The sequence below is a fragment of the Gekko japonicus genome, unplaced genomic scaffold, assembly GCF_001447785.1.
Source record: "Gekko japonicus isolate JY-2015 unplaced genomic scaffold, Gekko_japonicus_V1.1 scaffold117, whole genome shotgun sequence".
NCBI lineage: Eukaryota > Metazoa > Chordata > Lepidosauria > Squamata > Gekkonidae > Gekko > Gekko japonicus.
In genome coordinates, this window is record NW_015173676.1 from 982,217 (window position 1) to 1,007,425 (window position 25,209).

Genomic DNA, 25,209 nt, shown 5'->3' on the forward strand with positions numbered 1-25,209 from the left:
CCCGGATCTCCCACGAGACCTGACCCGCTTGAGACTTCTTTAACAACGGCAGAACACTCGGCCGCTCGATGCACCGCCTCAACTTCAACCTTGGGTGACCGGGGAGGGGGGAGGGGCAGGTGTGTTTACTGCCAGAGCGTTGCTTCGGCCCACTCCAACCCAAAATGAGGCCTGGAGCCTGGACCTGAGTTAGATTGAGATGATGAGAGAGGAGGTCCTACAACTTAAAAACTGATAAATCACCAGACCCAGATGTCATACACCCAAGAGTTCTGAAAAAACTCAAATGTGAATTTGGGGGTCTCCTGACAAAAATCTGTAATCTTTCATTAAAATCTGCCTCCATTCCTGAGGACTGGAAGGTAGCTAATGTCAGTCCCATTTTAAAAAAGTGTTCCAGAGGAGATCCGGGAAATTACAGGCCAGTCACTCTGACGGCAATACTGGGTAAGTTGGTGGAAACTGTTATTAAGGAAAGAATTAGTAGGAACATTGATGAATGAAAGCTACTGAGGAAGACTCAGCATGGGTTCTGTAAGGGAAGATCTTGTCTCACTAATCTGTTAGTGTTCTTTGAGGGGGTGAACAAATGTGGACAAGGGGGAACAAATAGATGTTGTTTACCTTGACTTCCAGAAAGCTTTTGATAAAGTTCCTCATCAAAGGCTCCTAAGTAAGCTCAATAGTCATGGGATAAAAGGACAAGTCCTCTTGTGGATCAAAAATGGACTAATTAATAGAGAGTGAGTATAAATGGGCAATTTTCACAATGGAGGGTAGTAAACAGTGGGGTACCGCAGGGCTCAGTACTGGGTCTGATGCTTTTTAACTTGTTCATTAATGATTTGGAGTTGGGAGTAAGCAGTGAAGTGGATAAATTTGTGGATGACACTAAATTGTTCACGATGGTGAGAGCTAGTGAGGATTGTGAGGCACTCCAAAGGGATCAGTCGAGGATGAGCGAGTAGACGTCAAAGTGGCAAATGGTGTTCAGTGTGGCCAAGCGCAAAGTGATGCCTGAAAGACCATATTTCACTACAGAAACCTTCCTGGTTGTTAAAGTTTTCCATATAAACCCTGTTGTGTGTGTCTGTACCTTCAGAGTTGAATGGCTACCACAGACAGAGCCATTTGTACAGCACTTACGTTGTTGATCTTCAGGCACCAGGTGAAATGTTTTTATTCATTTATCTATTTAATTTTATTATTTATTTATTTTGGGGATTCTCTCCCACCCTACCCTGCAAGCAGGCTCAGGACAGCTCACAACATGTCATCCAACAATAAAACCATACATTAGATTAATTAAAATAATTCATTAAACATTATCAGTAACAGTTAACAGTTAATTAATTTATGTAAATACCTGCAGGCTGAACTCATTCCAGAGAGGGCGGAGACACACTCTAACTAGAATAGATGAGTCACTCCTGGCACCTATGATATAAATAGCGCCATGGGTCGCTTTATAGTCTGCCTTCCTCACTGAAACTCAGGTTGGATAATGTAAGCAGTGCAATCAATAGGTTGAGGAGACTTCTAATAAATGATATAAACATGACATGTTAGACAATGTAAAAATTGGTATTATTTAAGTAGAAATATAATGCAGTGAAAGCAAGATATTTAATAACTATGTGAAGCTGTTGAGAGCGGTCATCAGGAAGTTTGGGCTGTGGTGTCACCAATATGTGGATTATACCCAGCTTTACTTCTCTTTTTCACCTGATTCCAAGGATGCCGTTCAGTGTTCCCTCTAAGCTGAGTTAGTGTGAGCTAGCTCACAGTTTTTTAGTCTCCAGCTCACAGATTTTTGTCTTAGCTCAGGAAGGACGGCTCCCGAGCAAACTGATTTATGCAGTCTCCAAATTTCTCGCTCACAACTTTAAGGCCCGTAGCTCACAAAGTAGAATTTTTGCTCACAAGACTCCACAGGTTAGAGGGAATATTGCCGTTGGTGTTCTAAACTGGTGCTTAGAGCCAGTAAAGAGCTTAATGAGTATGAACAAGCTGAAACTTCATCCTGACTAGACAGAGGTTCTTTGGGTTAGCAGAAAGGTAGTCCTGGAACTTGAGAACTCTACTGTTGTGGATGGGGTTACACTCCCCTTGAAAAGCCAGGTATGCAACTTGGGAGTGGGACATAGCAGTCACCTTAGAAAACCAGGTGGCTGCCAAGTGCTTTTGCCCAGCCTTGGCTGGTGCATCAACTGAGTCTGTTCCTGGATCAGTCAGATCTAGCCACAGTGATCCATGCCTTAGTTACATCTGGACTGGATTATTGCAATGCACTCTACTTGGGACCTAGAGGCTAGACTGCTGGTCAGGGCCAGCTATTGGGTTCATGTGACCCTGATAGTACAGCAATTACAGTGGCTACTGATCTACTCCTGAGCCCAGTTGAAGATTTTGGTTTTGATCTTTAAAACTCTACATGGCTTGAGACCGGGTTATCTGAAGGACCATCTTTTCCCATTGTTCCTGCTCAGGAATTAAGGTCACAGAGAGAACAGTTCTGTTTTAGAATGTTTGCAGAAAGTTAAAAAACTGGGAGACTTCCTGACCTCCTCAGTCAGGCCATTTCATAGGTTGGGGGCCACTACAGAGAATGCACATATATGGGCATTGATCCCCACATTTAGTGGGACCCTAGTTTGTTCTTGGTGCATTCTTCTAATGTTTGCAGCCAGATTCTGGTTTGTTGATTTTGTTTGTTTTGATTTTTTACTAATCTATTTTTTAAATAAATTATTGTAAACCACTGCAAGATCCCTGTTTAGAGAACACAGAAGGGGCTCAGACTACTACTGAGATAATTGTGTTACTCTTTGTAATATGGTAAAATTGGGAGAACAACAGAATAGATGTATCCTTAGTAGGGATGGGCATGAACCTAAACATTTTGGTTCGGGGCAGCCCCGAAACTGAACCCCATATTGAACCAATCCAAAAATGCCCCAAACCAGCCAGTTCAGATCCCCCTTTCTCCCAGCTATTGGGGAATCGCCCTGGAAGGGTTCAACGGCTGGCAGCCATTAAACCCATCTACTTCGCTTCCCCCCACTTTGAAGTGGGGGAGTGAAACTGACAGGTTTAATAACTCAGAGCCATTTAAACCTAACAGCTGATGGGCAGACCCACCCCACTGTTAGATTTACATGGCTGGCAGCCATTTCAGCCTAACAGTGGGGTGGATGCACCCATCAGTTGTTAGGCTGAAATGGCTGGGAGCCATTTCACCAGTCTGTTTTGCTTCCCCCTGCTTGGAAGGGGGGGGGAGCAAAACCAACCAGTGAAATGGCTGGCAGCTATTTAACCCTAACAGCAGGGTGGGTTTGCCTTTCAGCTGTTAGGCTGAAATGGGTAGCAGCTATTTCACCAGTCCGTTTTGCTTCCCACATTTTAAAGTTGTTAGGTTTAAATGACCCACACTGATCAGCTGCTAGGTTTAAATGACCCACACTGATCAACTGTTAGGTTTAAATGGCCCAAACAGCTGAACCGAACTGTACAAAAGTCCAGAAAATGTTCAAGGAGAGCACATTCCCCAAACATCGGTTCAGGTGCTCGTGAACTGGTTTGTGCCCATCCCTAATCCTTAGCCTCTTGGGCTACTGTTTATTTTGTTGTTTTTCCTTGTGATAAATAGTAATGTTGTTCTTAGGAATCCTTCCTTTCAGGGGTTTTAAATGCCTAGCATTCATTTCTAAGAGTGAAGAAGCTACCTGATTGATCCATGGTTTGGTATCCTATGTCTGACAATAGCTGATTCAAAGGAATAGAAGAAGATTCTTCCTGAATTCTGCTAAATTCATGGTTATTTGTAACTAGTGACAACCAATCCAAAGGTGACATTGTGTAGAAAAATATTTCCTCATCTCAGTTTTCACTCTTTGCTTCACACAATGGCTCTTGTTCTATATGCTGTGAAGCAGGGAGGCTAGATACTGCCTCTCTGCATTCCTGTTGAGCTTTGTAATTATAGGGATGTTTGTCATCTCCTTTCTAAGGTAAACAATCCCAGTCTTTGCAATTTTCCGACATATAAGAATTAGTCCAGACCCATGAGAATTCTGGTATGCCCCACCCCCTCAATAGATTTTACTGTATATTTTTTGAAAGGGGAAACTTGGAATGAGTACAGTATGCTCGGGGGAGGGCCTCTGTGGGTCTACTGAGGCATCTTGCTAGCTACAGGAGATGAACAGGTAGTAAACTGCTCAGCGTTTGTAGATCAGAACACCTACATACCTAAGTGACGAGAAGCACATGACAAATGAAATTAATCTATATGTCTAAGCACACATAGGGGAAATTTTCTAATGATTAAATGCTAAAATCAAGAGAATTCAGCCTTGGTATAAGACAAATGTTCAGTATTGATGATCATGAAGCTCTAAATTGGTAATAAAGGACAGTGAGGGAGCACAGATAAGCCCCTTTCCTAATAGGGCTGCCAGGTCCCCTGAGGGGGCTGGGGTTTGCCCACTCAAAGGGCCTCCGAACCACCAGCCTGGATATGACTGGCGGGAGGAACCTGGCCTCCAAAGTGCCCAGATTGGGCTGATGTGCCCAGTGAGATGACATCACCTGGAGGTGACGTCATCGTGCTGGGCACGTTGTCGGTGGACGCTCTACCATTCAGCCTGAAAACTCTATGGTATCATAGATTTTCCAAGCTGAATAATAGAACATCCACCGGTGACGTGCCTAGTATCATGACGTTACTTCTGGGTGATGTCATTGCAGCGTGCACGCACTACACACACGAATGTCCATGACCAGGACCTACCCCCCCCCAGCTGCTACCGGTAAGCAGCCTGGGAACCCTATTTTCTAAATATCTTTGCTTAGTCCAGTTGAGTTTAAATTCCATGGACTCTGTATGTAGGAAATAAAATGAGACTGTCATACTAAAAATTGGACAAGTCTCATGTTGTTTAGGCCAGGTTAGGCAACATCGTTCAGACTGGAGATAAAGAAAACCATCTTGTATTATTCCCCTCAATTTATATTTATTTTGAAACATATTATCTAAATGCATAAGTAATTAAATTTCATTGGAGTGAAGACAAAGGACTCCGGAAATTAGTTTGCTGTGAATCTAACTTTGTAAGGATTTGATAGGTTGTATAACACATATAAGATTCATAAAATCAACCAAGAGGGGCTTTAATTAGAACCTGATGTTTCACTTCATGAAAGTCTACTTGGACATATATTTTTTTTAAAAAAATCTAGTTTATGAGACTTTAAGAAAAACAGATTTTGTCAATGGCCTCTGTCAGATGGATTAAATGGTAAACTGTTCAGTCAGAGAGTCTGAACAAAAGCAGAGTAAGCTACATATATGCCATTGAAAAGTTAGGATCTTTCACTGTGCTTAGGGATAAGAATTATCCCTAAAATTACACCCACACAGGAATCTTTAGGCTCTTGTGCCTCTCCGGAAACTGTTTTCTTCTTACTCAGAGATAATGATCCAAATATTACATTGGATGTGGCTAAATATGTATTAGTCCTTTTAATCCTTGGTTCCAAATAGGATATCTAGAAATTTACTGCTGCTCAAGATTACATACCTATGAACTTCTAGGGTTGAAAGGAAAGGAAGAACTAGAATGTGGGATGCAGCTCCAGGAGTAGAGAAGGAAAAATGTGACCAGATTTCTCACACCAGCATTGCAGCTTCCTCTGGTTCGGCTGCAGTGCCTTGTACAGTTTTGATTACTTGTATCTGTCATGCAGATTTGATCAGGACTAGAGCATGCTGTACATGATGCAGTGTGGCTTATAGCTCTTACTTAAGGGCATCTGTTGATTGTATTTGATATCCAAAAAACTTCTGTGTAGCTGTATGATAGATCTTTCTGAAGAAACAGCATTCCCAGATGTTTCATAGATGTAGTTTAGTGTTCCCAGACTGCCTGCTGAAGACAATTTTTTAAGAATAAAGTCCTTGTAACCTTCTCTTGCATGCAATGTACAGTGTGCTCCTTAATCGTTAAGATACTTTCAGTGTTCATTAACCAAAACTGCTTTTGCATCAGACCAAAATCAAAAAGATGTTGGTCAATTAATAAAAGAAATTCCATAAGCAAAGAACTTTTAAGCATGCCCAGAAAGAGATGCTAGCAAACTGCAAGGTCACGAGGAGGCTTGAAGCAGATCATCTCCTTAATAACTAGGGCCAACTTGAAAGCCTCATAAAGGGTCATAATATTCCATTCCTCTTTCTGAGCTTAAATAAACTTCAGGGTGCTGCTAGCACACCACATATGGTAACAATGTGCTGCCAATTAGCTTTGTAATTTTAGGGTTTTTTTCCACCAGGGTTGAGAAGGCTGAGTGGAATGGTTCAAGGCTGATCCCAAAGTATTTCTTCCCGGATTTAATAAAGGGTAAATGCTGGAACATCCTCCGTCTTGAGGCTATAATTTGTGCCAGATGAATCAGGAGAATACTGCCAGGTATAACAATGTGTAGGCATCAAAGGTGGCAGAAAGATCTGTTCCATTATGGGAGACCAGTTTCTAGGCAAGATTGCACTGGTTCCACTGGAAGAGAAGAAGCTTCTGGGGGATGTTGTAGTTGCAGACTGAGATCTGCATCATGCATGAAAATCCAGGTTTCAAAGAGAAGAGCAGTCAAATCTATCCCTCTCCCCCCCGTGTCTGTATCTAAGGCATAAAAGGACCTTTTCTTTTGACATTTAAGTGACATAACAAGAACACTGCCGTATCAGAGTAGGGTCCATCTAGTTTAGTATCCTCTTTCACACTGTGGCTATGCAGTAGCCCTGACAGGCAACAAGCAGGGCATAGAGGCCAAGGTCTTCTCCTGATGTTGCACCCTAGCACTGGAGTTCAGAGGCTTGCTGCCTTTGGATGTGAAGGTTCCCTTTGGTAATCTTGGCTAGTAGCCATTGCTGGACCAGTTCTCCATGAATCTTTCTAATGAAGCGATCTATGTTAGTGGTCATCACTATGTTCACTGTCCATAAATCCTACAATTTAATTATTCCTTTAATTATCTTAATGACTTCTTTTGTCAGTCCTGGATCTGTCACCTGTCAGATTCATCATATGCCCTTGAGTTCTAGTACTGTGGGAGAAGAAATTCTCTCTGTTCACTTTTCTTACCCCATGCATAATTTATAGACTTCTATCATGTCCTCCCCCAGTCATTTTTTTTCTAAATGGAAAAGCCTCATACTCTTTAGGTGCTCTACCCCTTAATCACTGGTTGCCCTTTTGCACTTTTTCTACCTCCACAATATCTTTTTTGAGATATAGTGACCATAACAGTACACTGCATTCCAAACAAGGCCACACTATAAATATGTTACAAGGGCATTACAGTATTTTCAATCCCTTTCTTATAATACCCAGTTTAGAGTTTTCCTTTTTCATCCCTACTGCACACTGAGTTGACATTTTCACTGAGCTGTCCACTGTAACCCCAATATTTCTTTCCCTTTCAGTTGCTGCTAATTCTGGCCCTATCTGCATAGATTAAAAGTTAGGTACTTTTATTCCAGTGTACTTTGTACAAGTACACCTTGTACTTACCTACAATACTTCATTTGAAATAATGTTCTCTTGGAGTTCTTCACAATCTACTGTGGTTTTCAGTATCTTGAATAATTTAGTATCAACGGCACACTTGACCACTATACTGCTCAGCCCGTTCCAGAACTGTTACTATGGCTGTTCCTAGGCGTAAATAGTATTGCACATTCTTATTAACAACTTCTTATAGTACTTCATGTAGAATAATGTGCAATCATTCCTTTTTGTATTCATCACCATTATTCCAATTAGATACACTGAAAATTAATATTAGGGCAGATAGAACCAAACTCGCCATGTAGCCTTGGATGATTCATGAACTGGGTTTATTCAGCCAGTTGGTGGATCTAGTAGGAAATACTGTCTATATTGGTATATGCATTCAACTGAAAAGAATTGGTTCTGTATTCATAACATGGTTTGACATGTCTGTAGTACATGTATGTTGAATATTAGCTGTTCATGGTTATTCCAAACTACAGAATCTGAACTCTGTGGCTTATTCAGGGGTTTATAAGATTATACAAAAATGCAAATAACAAAACAGTGACTGAACTTTTGTTATATGTTGACAAGAGGCTGTAATTTTGAGCTAGAGGGAGGAATTAATGCTTAATTCTTACACCAGCAACTATTTTTATGGTAAGAATTCCTCCTTTCAGACTGCTTTTCACTTTGCCTAGATGAAGAAGATGTATATTGGAGGGGAGAAAATGCATGATACTGAGAGGAGAAATAGGTGACAGAGAAAATGTTAAGTGCTCCCTCCTTACTCCCTGCACACAGAATTACAGCATTCCAAAGCTACTTTTCATTTAAAAAACAAACAGCCCCCCAACACCCCCCAAACTATCAGCAGTTTATTACTAGCCTTTGTTTGTAACATGTAGTTAATTTTCATATCTCAAGTGTGCATTAGCCGAAGTTTTCTAAAGATATTTTACTTTTTCTTTGAAAGAGGGTTCATTTGAGTCCCTTAAATGGGTGTCAGCACTAGTTATCTGTGCTATGTCCATTCTCTCCATTTCGGTGTAGTGGTTAAGTGTGCAGACTCTAATCTGGGAGAACCGGGTTTGATTCCCCACTCCTCCACTTGTAGCTGCTGGATGACTTTGGGTAAGGCATAGTTCTGTCAGAGCTGTTCTTGAAAGAGCAGTTTCTGTCAGAGCTCTCTCAGCCCCACCTACCTCACAGGGTGTCTACTGTGGGGAGGGGAAGGGAAAGGAGTTTGTAAGCCACTCTGAAACTCCGAGTGAAGGGCGGGATATAAACCCAATCACTTCTTCTCTTCTCTTCTGATTTGAGTTGGTTGCGTTTTTAGATTTATTGTTTCTAGATACTGTCTCAGGCTCTCAGACAACACTAGATTGCACTGAAGGCACAGCTCTTTGGTACATCATTCTCATTTCCCTTCATCTGCAGACTGTTATCTTGATTTGGCCACACATCATTTAAGTAGAGTTGTGCCAACATGCCACTGAGTAAGAGTCTATGATAATGTCCCCTATGGGAAGGGCTGAAATCCCCAGTGCTTGCATTGATGCCAAATCTTGAGATTTGCCATGGATCTTATAATGTTATGCTTATCAGCTTAAACTCAAAGCTTAGAATCAAGTAAGTACTCAAGAATCTTAGCTTTCTTTTAAAAATATGCCTGCCTTAATAATAACATGGCATAGGCTTAAAGTATCAAGAAAGCATTGCTTTGAACAATCAAATTCTAATCATTGTTTCCCTTCTTGGAGGATAACAGAGTTAAATATACATAAACAGTTAAATGGACTTTTAGACAACATAAAGTAACACTGTCTGTGGCTCCTGATTTTCCCACAGCCTTTCCTTTATAAGCTTTGATAAATATCTGATGCACGTCATCAAAACAAAGAAGACGACAGACTGAATGCTATATACTTGGAACATAAAAACTTGGGTTCAAATCCACCATCACTCCAGTCATGAATTTAATTATGTGTCCGTGAGCAAGTAACTCTCTCTGTCTTTGAGGCTAACTTACTTCACAGAGGAGTTATGAGAATGAGAGAACCCCCTGGATTCCACCCTGTACTCCTTGGAGAAGGTATACTGTGATAAAATTTATAGAATAATATGGACTCATTGGCAACCGCAATTCCTCATAGAAAAGTGAATCTGAATATGTCTAAGTAGAATAAAAGTCTAAGAGAGAAAAATATTCTCACATGTGCTGTTGAATAGGTTCTGAGTGCTAGATAACCATTTATTTAGAAACGGAATAAAGATATCTCACATTCAAACAGGTCCTTTTGTGGGCCCAACATCCATGGGTGGAAGGCAAAGGGAGGCAAAGAACATTCATGTCATTAATAACCATGCTTACAATTCCTTTTAGATTAAAATTGGCCACAACTTTATTAATTACAGCTGTAAGAAGCCTTAATACAGTATGGGGCAAACAGATCTCAGCATCAATGAATATCAGCCCCACCCCAACCTGCCAGTTGATGAACTCCAGCCCCACCCCACCCCACCTGCTAGTGTGGGGGAGAGCCATGAGATGGCATGATGCTGGATTCCACAAGGACGACCACCACTGTGTGCTTTCCCCTGCCACTAGGGAGTGTGGGTAATCCTGACAGCCCCTGAGCTGGGCATGTCCCTTGATAGCCCTCACTCCCAAAATCCATTAAGGGGATCTCCAAAAGTAGGAGAAATGGACACGCAGGCCAGTTTTTCCTAAAATGGATCCAGCCTCGTGCTGATATCACCTCATTAGGTTGTGACAAATAAGTTAAAACTAGCATGAAAGGACTAACCTGCAATAAAACGCAAAGCCAAAATTAACATCAAATACCAAAGAACAATAACATTCCCTCACCAAGAGACACTAACACTGATTTAAGAGGGAGGGATGCGTGGGAAAGAACCACGAGGCCAGGTAAGGCCCAATGCCACTCAGCCACCATTTCCTCCCCCCCCCCCGCAAGCCTGCAAACAGGACTCCCCCACGGGCCGAAAAGAGGACAGGGTCCCAGCTTTCAGTAGGCAAGATGAAGGCTTCTCTCTCTAGAAATATAAGAATTCAAATGTAGTGGTTACAATAAAATAAAATGTGGTGATTCTCCAGGAAGATAAGAACTCAATAAGCTGCTAGTCAAAAAGCCCATTTCAGTCAAATCTTTATCATTGCATTAATGTGTAAGAGATTTTCTCTTACACACCATCTGTTAGGGCTCCATAAGCCCTGGCTCTCCTTAGAAAGGCAACGTGGTGAATCCTTAGTTCAAGATCTCAAAGTGCCTGTGAGCAGGTTTGGTCATTCCACTGATATGAAGGGAACAGGAAGCATGTGCCTCTCACTTCCTGCTTTTCTGCATCTTCATAGTATCCAAAATAGACAAACATTATATATAATTAACTATAATTTAATGAGAAATATCATCATAAGAAAAAACCTTTGCTTTTACACAATATTAAAGAAGGTAATCATCATCTCCATTCCTGGATTATACTTACTGAAGGATACAGCCTTTTATATAAAGGTGCTTCTAGTACTAAAGGTACTTTAATTCATATGAACATTTAGCCACAAGTCATAATCATTATGCTTTATCTTGTTTTTGTAAGTGGACCATGTTGCTCATGTTCTCTATTAAAATAGTCACTATCAGGGCTATTTTTGGGCAGGAACGCACAGAAACGGAGTTCCGGCTGGCTCCCGAGTTGGCCACGCCCAGCAGGAACTCATTAGCATAATAGGCCACACCCAACAGCAGAAACTCATTAGGATTGGCTACATTAGGGGTGTGTGGCCTAACATGCAAAGAAGTTTCTGCTACAAAAAAGCCCTGGGTTTTGACAACAAAGAAGGTAAACAGAATAAGAAGCAAACGATGGGTGTGGCTGGATGACCACACTTCTGGTAACGAGGGGTGTGTGGCCTAATATGCTAATGAGCTGTGCTGTCAGAGGTGTGGCCTAATATGCTAATTGGTTTTGCTGTTGGGTGTGGCCTATTATGCTAATGAGTTCCTGCTGGGCTTTTTCTACAAAAAAAGCCCTGGTCACTATGTAACCAGAAACATTTAGTTTTAGTTTTGTTTGGTTTTTTGGTTTTTAATTTTGTTTGTTTTGTGGAGGTTGCTGGTTTTTTTGGCTGTGGTAGTTTTGGTGGTGGGTATTTTGGTTTTTCTTCTATTATCACTTCTATTATGACCTCACTAGCTGGACTTTGGCAGGCCACTCCACCAACTGAAATATGGGGAAAATCATTTTGGCTTGCCTTACAGGGCTGTTGCATGGATTAAAACAAGATAATGTATGTGAACTACTGTTGACCCTAAAAGCGTTGTATATTTTTTACTGCTGCACTCATCATCACTGGTTTTACAGTGAAAATGCTTTCAAATGCCAAAGGAACTTTTGGAAACAAATCATGTTGGTTTACAATTGAAGGGCTATAATGGTGGTACAAGAGTTATACTTAACTTCTGCCTAGTCAGATTAAAAATCAAATGCCTGACTAACTGTCTTGCACTGCAAGTGTGATGGAATTAATTAGTTGATGTTAAAGCAACTGAGAATTACTAGAATTGCTGAATGTTAAATAAAGCAAGAGGGACACCCATGGGGCTTTATGGCAGGTTTGCAGTGCTAGAAAGGTCTTCATATAAAGACCTTTGCTGGAATGTTCTGTCCAATTGGCACTTGTCAGGTGATCATTATCTTATATGTGCATGACAGTGTGTAGGTACTGCTGACAGAAGAATAAATGCTTCGGAGCAATTCAAGTGTTGTCAGAAAACAATATAAATGTACTATGATATCTTGGCAGACTTTAATAGCATGCTAAATTGATGTTTGTCTCAAATTTCACCAACGGAAAGCTGCTCTTTAAAAAGAATTGGGAATAATTGCTGTATTGTCAATAAATATTTTAATGGCTGTTTGCAAATTGAATGTCTAAGTTAATATCTACAAATCTGCTTGCAGAAGAAACAACATGTATGCTATTGTTACATACTACATTGCCTTTGTTTGTAAATGGATTTATAGAGAAGACAAGAGCTGATGCAAACATGAACCTTCCCGAGAGCTAAGAGTTTGGGCTCAAGGGGCAAGGGTGACGTGTGATCTAAAGCTTCAGCAGCTCTTCGTAAATTGTGGGAGAGCTCATTGAGTTCAACTAGTCTCAGAATTTTGGCTTGTCTTACTTTTATTTGGGTAACTGGGGTTCTAGGTTGTCCCATGAGTTTTGTTTACAGTGACCACAGAAAGCTTGAGATGCTGTGGGGTAGAAGAAGAAGAGATTGGATTTATACCCCGCCCTTCACTTTGAATCTCAGAGTAACTTACAAACTCCTTTCCCTTCCCCTCCCCACAACAGACACCCTGTGAGGTAGGTGGGACGGAGAGAGTTCTTTCCAGAACTGTCCTTGAGAGAACAGCTCTGACAGAACCATGGCTTGGCCAAGGTTATCCAGCAGCTGCAAGTGGAGGAGTGGGGAATCAAACCCGGTTCTCCCATTTTAGAGTCTGTGCACTTAACCACTACACCAAAGTGGAGAGAATGGGCTTATTAGGCAAGAAGCTGATTGTGTTGTTAATCATGTAAAGTTGCAGGGGGGAAATTGCAGGAAAAAAATTGCGGTGAGTGTCTTGAAGGCTCGGAACAACCCTTAAACAAAACAAAAAAAACAACTCATTTTGCTGATGACTTTCCTGAAGAACCATAGTTACAGGGTTTAAAAAAAAAAGTTCCCCCCTGCCCTGGATCACATAACAACTGAAACCTCTTAACACAATTCAAATGTCAGATATTTCTTCAGAGAGATTTACTGCAACCATTTCCTCCTAGTCCAAAAGACATTGACACAGAAATGACCCTCCCAACAAATAAAGCTGGCAAGGCACTGAAGCAGCAAGAATTTTCTCGTGCATCAAGCGCTCCCTTGTAGAAAGTTTTATTCCCCTTCTTGCAATGCACAGAAATACACCTGTTTAACACTGCTCTCTTAAGATGCTTCTGTATGGAGGTTGTACTCCAGTTTAGCGTCAAGAGCGAGTTTTTTAAAGTATCTACATGATGTTGTTCCCTAACATTGTCCACATTTCCCCTGGCTTTGCTATGGTTTTCCCCAAACCTGATTTGACACAACCTTTTGGAAAGATTATAGTCAATGAGCCCTTTGCATGCTGTGTGAAAGAGAAGAGGAGCAAGCTGGTTTCCAAGCTGTGATTTGGAATAGCTACAGCCTGCTCAGGTCTGTCAGCAGTTCAAGTGGAGATGGGAGAATGCTTGTGTACCCATGTCTGCATTGCTTTTCCTCTTCCTAGATTCAGCACAGTACATGGAGTTGGTGGTATAGATAACACATTTCCATTGCCTTCTGAGGGAGCTCTGTTGTGCTTGAGGCTCGGTTGGTCTATGAGCTGTTGGGGGAGTGAAAGCCACGTGTGCTGTTGCCATCACTGAGCTCAGCAAAGAGAAGCAGAGATAAGACAGGGGGAAAGAATTTGTGGCAAGGTAATGGAGAAAGAGGGGAGTGTACCTGAAGGTAGGATTAAGGGGGTCTGGTAGTGCAGAAAGAGTGATTTGGGGTATATAGAGGGGGAAAGAGGTAACACAGAGATGGGTGCAGATATACCTGTGGGATCAAGAAGTGGGAAAAGGGGGGGTTGAGAAGCACAGGGATAGAAACACCTGCGTGGTAAGGAAACAGAGGGAGCAGTATCTGTATTCCTCATTGGCTTTTGATTACCTTTCTGAGGCTTGTGACACGACTCAGTTACTGGGGGTGGAGGTAGTTATAGGGTAAATGAGAGAAGCAAAATTATATATGTAATTATGTTAAAAGTGTCACAAAAGGTTTCTGCGTGGTTAGTCTGGTGGTGCAGCCCTCTTAAGTTAATGTACACATATCAAAATGGCACTCAAGAGTTATTTGTGTTGTAGACCCCTGCTCTAGGGCAGCCTTTTGGATAGCATCTCAGCTACTCCAGCACCACAGACTCATCCTGAGCCAGCTGGGCAGCAGTAGAGGAGGGAGGCAAGAGTGAGGGCTTCTGTGGATGTGATAAGGAGAATGTATGCAGTGTCCTGTAGATGCTCCTGACATATGCTGTTGTCAAGGTCTGAAAGAAGTTCAGATAAATTAGGGCCAACCACGAGAGTACAAGGCATCCACATGTAAATATTCATATGTCTCCCCATTCATGTACAAATGGATAGTGTGGTTCTTTTTTCTAATATAAAACACCTTTTCCCCCAGCCCACGTTCAGTACTGGAAATAAAATGGATTGAGAAGGAGGGTGTTCCAAGCAGTGGAGTTTAGCAGCAGAAGAGAATTTCAGCAGCACCCCTCACATATATGCTTTTTTGTGTTAAAAAAAAAGACCCTCCCCACTTTATTTGTGAACAAGACAGAAATGTAAATAAAATGCACATGGCTGCCCTGTGATGTCTAGTTTGGGCTTTACCTTTTTGCTCAGGAATCAGGTAAAGGAAGCTATTATTAGAGAAATTCAAAAGGGGTGGGTGGGTGTATGTGTGTCTGTGTATATATCACTGTAAGCTGCCTTGAAGATCAGTTGACTGAAGGGGGAGGTATAAGTCTTCAGAATAAATAAATACACTGCTAACTAGTTACAGGAGATAAACTGCAATAAATAAAATGATCAGTTAACACACAAAATATTGACCTGGTTTGAAGATTCTGCTGTTCAACCAGTCTCTCACCTGCTGCTCTGAAACTACTGTGTCCTACTCAACATGTAGCCAAGGTTGTGATCCACTAAGGAACACTTGTGAAAGTTCTTAATAGTTTTTGGGTTTTTTCCAGAGCTATTCCAGCTGAAATCTTTTTCCCCCTTCCCGTTTCTTTCACTTTCTTCCTTTTTCTTCCCCTCTTGCTCTCCTCCTCTCAACAGAATCTTTTCACTCCTCCCACCCTTCTTGTCAATCGCAATGGAGTTTTCGTGGTTTGTGTGTGCAGTTCACCCCAAGCAATCTGTTCCAACAGGAATTCATGCTAATTCCACCCCCCAAAACCCTCTTAAAGTAGTGTTTCTAATACGTTTTTCTCTTAGCTTTATTAAGATCAAAACTTGTTTAATAGCTTCTGTTGTACTTTTCCCCACTTTCCTCCTCAGAACATTCCTACTTTGGGAAGTGTAGCAATAACCATGGTACTCCACAATTGTGATGAAGTAGCAGTGGCTGGATTTGGTTATGATATGAACTCTCCAAACGCACCATTGCATTACTATGAGAACATCAAGATGTCTGCTATCAAAGAGGTAAGGAACTTTGTGTTCAGTAAGCATTATCTGTGGTAAACGAAAGCCTGATAGGTTGATAAACCTTCATGTTCAGAAGCATTATACCTCTGAATGCCAAGTGTCACGGGACAAACGTGGACAAGGGCTGTTGCCTTCATGAGTCATTTATAGATGTAGAATCAGCTGCTTTGGGAAACAGGATGCAGAACTAAATGAACCTTTGGTCTGATGCCACAATGCTGTTCTTACATCACACAAAATAATTCACTAGTGGCCCCCACTACATGGAGGGAACTAACCAAGTACACAAAGCAACTCCAGCAACACTTGTATAGAGGACTTGAGATGCCAGTTCAAATTGTGTAGGCATGTATTTTGTGTGACTGGGGGACTTATTTGCAGTATAGTTCTGTGTCTCTTTGATCTGATGACAAGCACCACAAAGAAGCAGGTATTGGAACATAAGGTCTAGAGCGCAGGTGTCCCCAACATGGAGCCCATGGGTGCCATTGTGCCCACAGACACCTTTCCTGGCGCCCACCAAGTGATTTTAGAAAGTGGGTGGGGCCAGGTGGGGCAGTTGCCCAGCAGGGCTTCTGATCAGCCCCTGGAGATCTGATTGGCTGGATAGATTAAAAGAACATTGTTTCAGTGGCAGCTGCCACCACAGTGTCACTTTTATTCTTTCTCACTGCTCTTTCCCAGTGTATTTTTGTCTTCCTCTGGGCATAGAGCTGGGGGAGGTAGTTGTGCATTTCCTGCATTGTGCAGGAGGTTGGACTAGATGACCCTAAGGACCAGCTCTATGTTTCTTTTAAAAAATGATCTCTTCTCCCCTATACTTGGGCTCCCTCTGTGCACATGGCTCCTCCTGTGGCGGCTGTTTTGTGGTTGTGGTGACCATCCTGTGTCAGCATTCCAGGCTCAAAAAGGTTGGGGATGCCTGATATAGAGTGTGTGATACTACAAATCAGAGCTGGTTTTAAACCATTTAACTTACATGGCTTTCCCAGAACAACAGTGGAAACTGTAGTTTTGTGAGGTTACTGAGAATGCTCTGTTAGAGGTCTTTAGATCTCTCTTGAAGGAAAACTGCAGCAGTTTATACTACATGTTTATATTGGTATGATATACACAAGAGTTCTAAAAGACGAAGATATGTTTTCCAAAGGAAGGATAGAGGGGGGATAGAACTCAGATGAGGGGTTGTTTTTTGAGCAAAGATAGTTAAAAACTACTCAAGTAAAATCTTGCATATAATAAAGTAGGTCCCCCCCCCCATGAAAGCTCATCTCATACTAAATAACCCTTTTATGATCACACCATTTATTGCTTTCACCTCAGGAAAATAACATGGCTGTGTTTTTTAACTAAATCATAAATCCTGGTTTTCCAAAACATGCCAGTCACCACTATACATTCAAGGGGGCAGAATGTCCAGTGATTCTGAAGACAGTAGGGTAGTATTTTGTTCTCCTTCACTACCAGTCTGTTCCGCATCTGAACTTTTTGTTGTTGCTATCTATCTAGTACACTTCTACCTTTGCCCTTCCTCCTAGGAGCTCAGGGTGGTTGTTCCTTCCCCACATGTGCCCCTCCTTAACTTTCCAAAAGGCCAGTCTTCAGGAGGGTGCACCAATTAAGCGTTCTGCCACTCTACACTGCCTAAGAGTAGAATTTGTGGAGAGTGCTACAGGATTTTATTTATTTTATTTGTTTCTTGGATTTCTACCCTGCCCTCCCAGCCAAAGCTGGCTCAAGGCTGCTTACAAAAAAACAGGTAAATTACATAAATTAAATATGTTACATTAAAACATGAATTACAGTTAAAACAATTCAACCATAAAAGTGCTAGTAGTCGCTGTTGTCAGTTTGGTGGTGGCAACCATTATTCAAAGTTCTTAGCTCACAGTCGGCTCACCATCTTCATTTTAAGTTGTCCTTGCCAGAATTGATGTCCTTTGGGCTGTTGATGAAAATTCCAGGAATCCAGGGCCCTCTCTCATTCTGTTGTTAATTGCTAGCTATTGATGATGGTGGTGGCACCCGAAAGCCTGGTGGAAGAGCTCTGTTTTACAGGCCCCGCGGAACTGTAAAAGGTCCCGCAGACCTTGGTCTCCTCCGGGAGCTCATTTCACCAGAGCAGGGCCACCACTAAGAATGCCCTAGTCCTGGTTGTCGACAGCCTAGCCTCAAGACTCAGGAGGGCCAGCCAGTTCCGAGCCCCTGATCACAGTGCTCTCTGGGGAACATGTGGGGAAAGGCGGTCCTTCAGGTATGTCAGTCATTGACCATATAGAGCTTTAAAGGTAAGAACCAGCACCTTGAAATGAATACGGTATGCTATCGGCAGCCAGTGCAATGCCTTTAGCACAGGCTGTATGTGCTCCCGTATAGAGAGCCCCATCAGGAGCCTGGCCATGGCATTTTGCACCAGCTGCAGCTTCCGGATTTGAGACAAGGGCAGCCCCATGTAGAGGGCATTATAGCAGTCCAATCTCAAGGTGACCATCACATGGGTCACTGTGGCCAAGTCGTTGCATTTGAGGAAGGGAACCAACTTCCTAATCAGCCAGAGGTGGTAAAAGGCTGATTTGGCAGTGGCTGCTACCTGGGCCTCCATTGTTAGTGAGGCATCCACGAGCACTCCCAAGCCCCTAACTTCTGGCGTTGGCACCAATGGTGCCCCATTGAAGGTCAGAAATTGTGCTGTCTTGGCTGGCTGACACAGAGACCACACACTGGAAGCTTGTAAACACAGTCTGGAATCAAGGTCAGTCACAGAGCCGAAAGTCAAGAGCGGGAAGTCAATTCAAGGTTGCAAGGACAAGGAGCAGCTGCTACACACACACAGGAGCAGGTCTTGAGTGAGCAAAGTTGCTGCCACATTGAACCAGGTGCACTGAATGCTTTTGAACAGTTCCTTCCTTCCCTGGGGTTGAGTTGCAGAGGCTTACAGCTCTTCCCCCTGCCTCTGCAGGAGCTGCAGCCTGGCACTTCTTCTTCGCTCCTGCATACTCAACCTCTGGCATGCCCTATGTCTGGGGCACTCAGGAGAACTAGGCAGGGAGTCTGGCCTTGGGGTGTCTGCAACTGGGGGTGCTGGGCCAGACTCAGGATCAACCTCTCCTTCTGGTTGCACCTCCTGTTCAGCTGCTGGAGACACTTCCTCCTCAGGTATTCCTGAGGGTTCTTCTTCTGGGCTGACTCCAGAGGAGGCTGGGTTGCTCCCTGCTTCTTCCTCATCTGAGGAGTAGTCAGCCTCAGCAGACCTAGTACCCATGACAGAAGTAGGATCCCTACCCTTGGGCCGCCCCGGCTCAGGCACAGGACTTCCGTCTTCATCAGAGCCAACCAGCCACAGCTTGCAACACCTGGTCCAGATCTTCCGGTGTAGAGTCAGACTGGCTGTCCAACAACAGATAGAGCTGGGTGTCATCCGCATACTGGTAACATCCCAGCCCATGCCTCCGGGCAATCTGGGGAAGGGGGTGCATATAGATGCTAAAAAGCATCGGAGACAGCACCACCCCTTGGGGCACTCCACAAATCAGTGGGTGCCTTTGGGATAGCTGCTCCCCTAGCGCCACCCTTTGTCCCTGACCCTGAAGGAAGGAAGCCAGCCATTGCAAGGCAGGCCCCTGGACTCCAGTTTCGGTGAGGTGGTGGATCAGTAACTGATGGTCGACCATGTTGAATGCTGCCGACAGGTCCAACAGCAACATCACTGCCAATCCGCCCCAATCCAGATGCCTCTGAAGGTCATCCATGAGGGTGACCAGTGCTGTCTCCATCCCATGACCTGGGCAAAAGCTGGACTGGAAGGGATCTAGAATGGAAGCATCATCCAAAAAGCCCTGTAACTGAATCACCACTGCCCTCTCTTTTATCTTACCCAAATAGGGCAAGTTGGAAACTGGGTCCAAGGATGGCTTTTTCAAGAGAAGGCAGACCACTGCTTCCTTAAGTGCCTCCAGGAACAGTCCCACCAAGAGGGACTTGTTAATAATCTCCCGCAAGGCACCTCAAAACCCCTCGTGGCCAGCTTTAATTAGCCACGAAGGGCACGGATCAAGGGAGCAAGTGGTAGGTTGTACAGTTAGGAGCAATTTGTTGACTTCCTCTAGGCTGAGAGACCGAAACGATCCGTAACTTGACCAGAAGACGTGTATGGAGCCTCAAGCTCACTCACTGTATCAACTGTAGCGGGGAGGTTGTGGCAGAGCAACAAGACTTTATCTGCAAAATAGCTCGCAAAAGCCTCACAGCCAATAGCCAAGTCCTTAACGTTTGGTTTGCCTTGCGGCAAAGCAGCAATAGACCAATCGCAGCCGTATAGTACTCTCTCTTTGTGGCTTTGATTGCCACCTTGTAGGTTCTCATAAACATTCTATAAGATGTTTTTGTAGCTTCGTTGTGAGCACGCTGCCACTGTCTAACTGTCTCAGCCCTCGCTTCATCAGCCACAGCTCCTGGGTAAACCATGGAACAAGCCTAGAGCAAGGGCGCAGAGGGCATTGGGGAGCAATCTCGTCAATGGCTGTCAAGAGTCGGTTATGCCAGTCCTCTACAAGCTCATCTACCGAGCTCCTAGTGGGCATCGGATCCCAGAGAGCCATCTGAAGCCGCATTGGGTCCATTTGGCTCGACGGGCAAGCCAAAATAGGCTCGCTGCCCAAACAGAGTCAAGGTGACATATTCAGATGGGTCTTCATGGCAAAGTGGCCCAACCATGGCACTGCTAAAGCAGTAATCTGGTCCACTGCAACCCCTGCCGCAAAGAAGAAGAAGAAGAAGAGATTGGATTTATACCCCGCCCTTCAATACCCAAAGGTGTCTCAGAGCGCCTTACAAACTCCTTTCCCTCCCCCTCCCCACAACAGACACCCTGTGAGGTAGGTGGGGCTGAGAGAGCTCTGACAGAAACTGCTCTTTTTCAAGAACAGCTGTGCCAGAACTATGGTTTGCCCAAGGACATCCAGCAGGTGCAGGTGGAAGCGTGGGGAATCAAACCCAGTTCTCCCAGATTAGAGTCCACGCACTTAACCACTACACCAAACTGGCTCTCAAATCGAGCGTGTGCCTGGCCCAGTGAGTGGGAGTTGTTACAAACTAGGAGGGCCCTAGTGTCACCATGGATGACACCAGGTCCGTTGCCTGAGTAGAGACTGCATCATCAGTATGGACACTGAAATCACTCAGGACTATCAGTCTAGAGTGTTCCAATGCCCAGCCCAACCTGGCCTCCACCAGGGACGTACAGAAGCACAGGAGATGACTGCTTTTGGTGAAGGATCTTGGATCTTCTTTCTGTAAGAATCTTTGACTAGATCCAAGATGGCTATTAGGAGGTCTGAAGAATGAATTGCTTGCGCCACAATTCCACATAGGTTTCCTTTTCCCAGGGCCTTTTTTGTAGAAAAAGCCCAGCAGGAACTCATTAGCATAATAGGCCACACCCAACAGCAGAAACTCATTAGCATATTAGGCCACACCCCTTACAGCACAGCTCATTGGCACATTATTCCACACCCCCATGTTACCAGAAGTGTGCTCATCCAGCCACACCCACCTTTTGCTTCTTATTCTGTTTACCTTGTTTGTTGTCAAAACCCAGGGCTTTTTTGTAGCAGGAACTCCTTTGCATGTTAGGCCACACACCCCTAATGTCGCCAGTCCTAATGAGCTTCTGATGTTGGGTGTGGTCTATTATGCTAACGAGTTCCTGCTGGGCATGGCCAACTTGGAAGCCAGCCAGAACTCCGTTCCTGTGCGTTCCTGCCCAAAAATAGCCCTGCCTTTTCCCATTATCAGAAGTGTGGGACTGCCCGGCTATTCCTCAGATGATGATTCCCTTAGGTTTCACTTCCCCTGGTACAAGAAAAGCCATCTGCTCCCAAGTATTAATAATTTATTTCATGCTAGCCTTCTCTTTTCCTCCTGGACTAATTGCCTGTAATATTGTGAAATCTAACTAGAAGAGAGGGGATTGCATTTCTGCCTCTTTTTTACTATCAATGACAGCTGGTAATTGTTAGTCACTGGGGAATTACATTGAAAGGTAAAAGGGACAGTGGCCTAGTTTGTCACCCTCTGCTTCTCCAGTGAATGTAACAAGTGAATCAGGAAGAGCTGCAAGATTGGTGTTCCATAGGCAATAACCAGTAGGCAATGCAAATGGTAAGAGAAGAGAAGAGAAGAGAAGAATGCTTATGTTGCTCCCTCACTGATGATCCATGATAAAAACACACAGCATTGGACTGCTATCTAGAGCTTGGAGGGGTGGGAGTCAACTTTGACCATTTGGTACTGAGGTAGGGTAGATTGTGTCCCTGTTCTGTCTTGTCCAAAGGTGTAGTACTTTATTAATGTATATATTTAAAATACTTTTACCCCACTTTTCTCCTGTCAATGGCCGAAAGTAGATTACAACATTTTAAAACACCAATCATAAAAAACACAGTACAAATACCATTAAAAACACACTCCAGGGCAGAATAACCTACATCTCCTCTATCTGACCTCAAAGGCTCTCCTGAATAACTTACCCTTACAAAATCTCATGAAAGCCTGAAGTAAAGCTACCCTGTTTCCCCGAAAATAAGACCTACCCAAAAAATAAGCCCTAGCAGGATTTCTATGCATTTGTGGTATAAGCCCTAGTGTGTCTTCTTGAGAAAAAATAAATATAAGACAGTGTCTTATTTTCGGGGAAACAGGGTACCTTTCAGACCTTTTCAGGAGGACCATTCTGTAGAATTGGCATCACCTTGGTAAAGGCCCAAGGCCATGCACTGGCAGTTCTAACAGATCTGCATGAAGCAGCAAGGAGCAACTGCTGAGATCAGAATTCTGAGATCAGAATTGCCATGCAGGTTCATACAGAGAAAAATCACCATTTAAATATGTGAGTCCCAAGTTGTATGGGCCTTAAAAATAAGTGCCAGCACCCTGAACTGAGTGCAATGTAAAGATCTTAATAGAGCAGTAATATGAACAAAGTAACCGACTCTGCTGCATTTTGGACCAGTTGAAGTTTCCAAGACTTCTTCAGAAAAGCAGCTCTGGCTGGCCGTGGCCCAGCTGTCGCCCTTCTAGGTTCCTCCCTAAGGGGATAGGTACACAGCAGCTAAATGGGAAGAAAGGAGCCTCAACAGTGTTGCCAGGCTGTGGTGTGGTGGTGTCCTTGGCATTGTTGCGAGGCGAGAACAGACAGGGCAGGCAGGACCAATAGGAGCCATGAGTTGAGGAGGCTGAGCCAAGTGTCCATCACTGGCAGGGGGCAGAGGGGGGCAGGCCACAGAAGCAATGTTCCTCTTCTGCTGCACAAACACCCTTAAAGACAGCAGCTCCCATTATGAGCCCTGGACACCTGTCAGTGGGGAGGGAAGCATCACCCGTCAACTCCATGGGTACCACACAGTGGCGCTCTGCACACAGAGTGCACAGGGCCCCAGAGGGTGATGATGGACAGGAACCTGGATTTGAGGGTGCCCCCCCCTCACTGCTAGCTGCAGGAGCCAGACAGGCACCCTCCCCATCAAGGGCATCCACATGCCAACCCACGTCCCACCCCCACTGGAGGCACAGGAGGAGATGGGGTGGGAGAGACTCAGAGAGGTCCCCCCAGCAACCTCTCAATGTGCCCCTGGTCCTTACCCACATCCCTTGCCTGGCAGCTCTCATTACAAATGCTGCCAGCCCCCTCCATCCATTGCTGCCCCCTGGAAAAGGCTTCCTGCCATCTGCAAAAGCTTTCTAGCTGCTCCCACTTGATTACGCCCACATGGAGGAAAGGGTGGGTAGGGTGGGCTATGTCAGACACAGGCCCCGTTCCTGGGGAACAGGCATGGGGCCAGGATCCCCTCCCTCCTCCGGGCCACCAGCAGCTTCCCCGCCCAAGCTGCCCCTGCTAGTGCATTTGTGGGGTCTGGTTCCCAACAGGCAGCAATGGCTGTTATGGTTGCCGTCCTGCTGGAGGGCCATCTGAAATAGGGCTGCCAAGTGGGGGCGGGGGGTGGGTAAACCCCCACTTCGGAGGCCCGATTTCTGCCGCCGCGGAATCGGGCCCTGGGGGGAACTCCGCCCCCCGAAGCACAGCGTGGTTGCGTCACCAGAGGTGACTCTATGGTTTTCCCTCCGACTATTGGGGCCACGCCTTCAACGTGGTCAACGTCGCATGCATCTTCCAATGGCTCCCGGAGCCCGGCGAGGCTCCCCCGCCGGTAAGCAAAATAGACTTGGCAAGCCTAATCTGAAAGGGCAACGCGCACGTCATTCACAGCGCCCATTGCTAGTGCTGTGGCTGGACGACGTTCTCCAGTTGCCACTGTTGTTTGCCATTTGAGACCCTTATTTGCATACCCAAATATTCCCAGGAGTGGCTGGCATGCGGATGGCCCTAGTGCGGCTCTGTAAGCCTGTGCCCTCTGAAATTTACCATATCCTCAGCTATCAGTCGAACCTTGCTGTGGTGGTGGGCCTTTATGGCAATGGCTTGGTTCCAATGAGGGGTCCAGCCAGGCCCATAGCTACGGTGCAGCATCTGGGGGCTGGCCCCCCCTGACTTACTTCAAAGGCCCCATCCACCACCTCTCTTTGCCTTCCCCTGCGGCCAAGTGGCTACGGGAGAGGCATCTGTGCTGGCCACTGGGGCCTCTTGCAGTTCAGTCCTCCCTGGCAAAGCAGCGGCCCTTCCTGCCTAAGGCAGAGCTCCACCCAGCCACCAGTCAAACACTCAAGGAAGCACCAGGCGCCTGGCGCCTGGTGCGCACCATGGGGGACGTGGATTGACACTGGAGGGGCCACTGGGCCCCTTTGCTCCCCAACCCAGAGCTGGGATCTGGAGGCAGGCACTGTGGTCAAGCCAGTCGTGCCGGCCTCTGCACGTGCTCAGGAGTGTGAGCCGGCTTACAACACTGCTGCGTCTCTCCTGCTGCCTCTCAGCCAGATGATGGTGCTTGTCGACAGCGTCCCCTTGCCCCCGAGGACCAGGGTGCGGCAGGCGAGGCACCGGCAGGCTGTTTGCCTGTCTCTCCAGCAGCCAGCCTAGGCCTAAGCCCAGTGCTGCCCAGTGTGTTGCTGCTGCTGCCACTTCCAATGGCCGGGCGCCCCTGCGCAACTTCAGCTGGAAGCCTCAATGAGCTCTTTGGGCAGCGACCCGACTTAGCAGCCGGGGGAAGCCTGTGCGGCCACCCAGCCAAGCAGATGAGCAGGAGAAGGTGTGGAGGGTCGGCGCTCGGGGGTGCTGCAGGAAGGGCAGAGGACTAAAGACTCCGTTCTGGGTGGCCCAAGAACTCACTTCTTCCCAGACCAGCCTGTTATTCATTCTTAATGCATTTCTCTCCCCCCCCCCTTCAGTGTTTTTCCTGCACAAACTGA

General features: G+C 45.0%; 1 protein-coding gene across 1 annotated transcript in view; it reads left to right on the plus strand.

The window, feature by feature from the left end:
* The window catches only part of ST3GAL3 (ST3 beta-galactoside alpha-2,3-sialyltransferase 3), a 360,651-nt gene that overhangs the window by 309,847 nt on the left and 25,595 nt on the right, over positions 1 to 25,209 (plus strand). The window contains exon 12 of the mRNA XM_015422952.1: positions 15,700 to 15,846. Within this exon, the coding sequence (XP_015278438.1) occupies positions 15,700 to 15,846 (147 nt within the window). The remainder of the gene's footprint in view (positions 1 to 15,699; positions 15,847 to 25,209) is intronic.